Here is a 2,500-nt window from a genome sequence, read left to right as displayed (position 1 = left end):
AACCATTAGTTTACCTATTGAGTCATAAGGTGCCATAACTTTATCAGTGCAGGTTGTATAGGCAGATTCATAGTATTACTGGTCGTAAAAGAGCGAGGGTGGTTGATCTTTATTGACGAACAGCTTTCTTAGGCTAGAATATAGATGCCACCCCTCTGAAACCAGAAGATCAGTTGCACCACGCGTGTACCCAATCCTCAGAAGAACTGGTTTAACACTTCCAGTGAGAATAGGGCCAGTATTTTGGCATACCACCAGTGTTCCCAATTGGTACGGCAAGATCCACTTGACAGAAAGACGGACGTCGAGTGTTTTCTGACTTTTGGCAACTCCATTCATGTTTTGTTATCATATGCGTAGTGTCTCGATATACATGATAAGCCTAACTGTTACTTAGGAGCCCATGTAAAGCGCTTTGAGCACCTTATGTGGATATTACGTGATATCCATGCTCAGGTTCCTAAGACATTCCGAGGTCCCGAGAGCGCAGATGACGGGACATTGGCTGCTGACTTCTGATACAAATGGGAATGTATCGATCTAGGCTGAAGTCAAGAATATTTGTATCACCCCCCCCCCTACCCTCGACTTCCTCCCTAATCATAGATTTGATAACTGGGCTTATTATATCTGACAGAAATTACTTTTTTAACTCTTTAGAAACCTTTAAACTCCCTGGTGGGTCAATGTCTCTCAACGACGACTACTTATATTTCTTAGACAATCATATCGGTTATTTTTTCATCATGTCCATTCTATTCCAACTCCACAATCAAACCCCAACCCCACACCGTATCCCCACACCCCAACACCCCACACCTCGAACCCCACACCTATCCCAACACCGTCATACCCCCTCACCCCCACAAACCAAATCCCAACTTCAAACCCCAACCCCACACCTTATCTCCACACCCCAACACCCAACCTCACATCCGCACACTCCACACACCCGTTCCCCACACTTGACCGCACACCCCGACACCCAACCCCACACCCTGTCCCCACATCACCACACCACAACCCCACACCCCCATTCCCCCACACCCGACTCCACATTCCCACACGCTGTCTCCACATCATCACATCGCACCCCCACATCACCACACCACAACCCCCACACCCCCCAACATCCAACCCCACAACCCCCCCCCCCCACATCCAACCCCACACCCCATCGCCCCAACTCCACACCCCAAACCCCAACACCCAACCCAACACCCCACACCCAACCCCATATCCCAATCCAACAGCTTCAGACGAGAAAGCTAGTCTCGGCGAGATGTCAAGTGAAAAGAAAATCCAGAAATTGAGGGCGTTCCGAAACGTTCTGCTGATCGGAGCCAGGAAGAAGAACAACGACCTGAAGGAATTTGAGAGGAATGTCTTTAAGCGGAGCATGTTGCCGCCATTCAATTATCCCCGACCTCCAGCCATTGTCAAATCGGTGAGTACACACTAATTGGGACGCACCTTATTAAAACGGTATTCATGATGATGATGATGATGATTATAATAACAGTAATAATAATAGTAATGATGATGATAATTATACTGATAATAATAATGATAATAATATTAATAATAATAATGATAATAATAATAATGATATTAATAATAATAATGATAATAAAAATAATAATAATAATAATAATAATAATAATAATAATAATAATAATAATAATAATAATAATAATAATAATAATAATGATACTACTATATTACTACTACTACTACTACTACTACTACTACTACTACTACTACTACTACTACTACTACTACTACTACTACTACAACTACTACTCTACTATTACTACATTACTACTACTACTACTACTACTACTACTACTACTACTACTACTACTACTACTACTACTACGACTACTTCTACTACTACTACTACTACTACTAGTACTACTACTACTACTATACTACTACTACTACTACTACTACTACTACTACTACTACTACTACTACTACTACTACTATAAATAATAATAATAATAATAATAATAATAAATAATAATAATAATAATAATAATCAAAATCATAATAATAAGCATAATAATGATAATAATAATAACAATAATAATAATAGTGATAATAATAATAATAATAATAATAATAATAATAATAATAATAATAATAATAATAATAATAATAATAATAATAATAATAATAATCATCATCATAATAATAATAATATAATAATGATAAGAATAATAACAAAGATAATAAAAATGTCATTTATGATGATAACTTATTTTTACTTCCACTCTTTCTGACATAGTTTGTACAGACGTGTGGTTCATACTTACAAAGCTTTAATTTGATGAGAATGGTTATTCAGTAATTAAACTATATTATAATGTATGTGTTATTTAGTATTTTTATAGAAGTAATCAGGTTAAATTTAAAAACAACAACCTTTAGATTAAGTGCAAATGTGTCAGAAAACCATTAAATTTTCTGGTTTATAATAAATCTAAAATTACACGTC

The 2,500-nt window shown here is 36.7% G+C and overlaps 1 protein-coding gene across 1 annotated transcript in view; it reads left to right on the top strand.

Moving 5' to 3' along the window:
* Window positions 1-2,500, top strand: part of LOC144973989 (guanylate cyclase 32E-like) — a 191,424-nt gene that overhangs the window by 157,053 nt on the left and 31,871 nt on the right. Inside the window, exon 8 of the mRNA XM_078916877.1 lies at window positions 1,254-1,447. Coding sequence (XP_078773003.1) covers window positions 1,254-1,447 — 194 coding nt within the window. The remainder of the gene's footprint in view (window positions 1-1,253; window positions 1,448-2,500) is intronic.

This window comes from Berghia stephanieae, chromosome 5 (assembly GCF_034508935.2).
Source record: "Berghia stephanieae isolate SIO BIC M18660-M18661 chromosome 5, UCSD_Bste_1.3, whole genome shotgun sequence".
NCBI lineage: Eukaryota > Metazoa > Mollusca > Gastropoda > Nudibranchia > Aeolidiidae > Berghia > Berghia stephanieae.
Note: the sequence above shows the minus strand (reverse complement) of the source record. Positions and strands in the feature narration are given on the sequence as shown.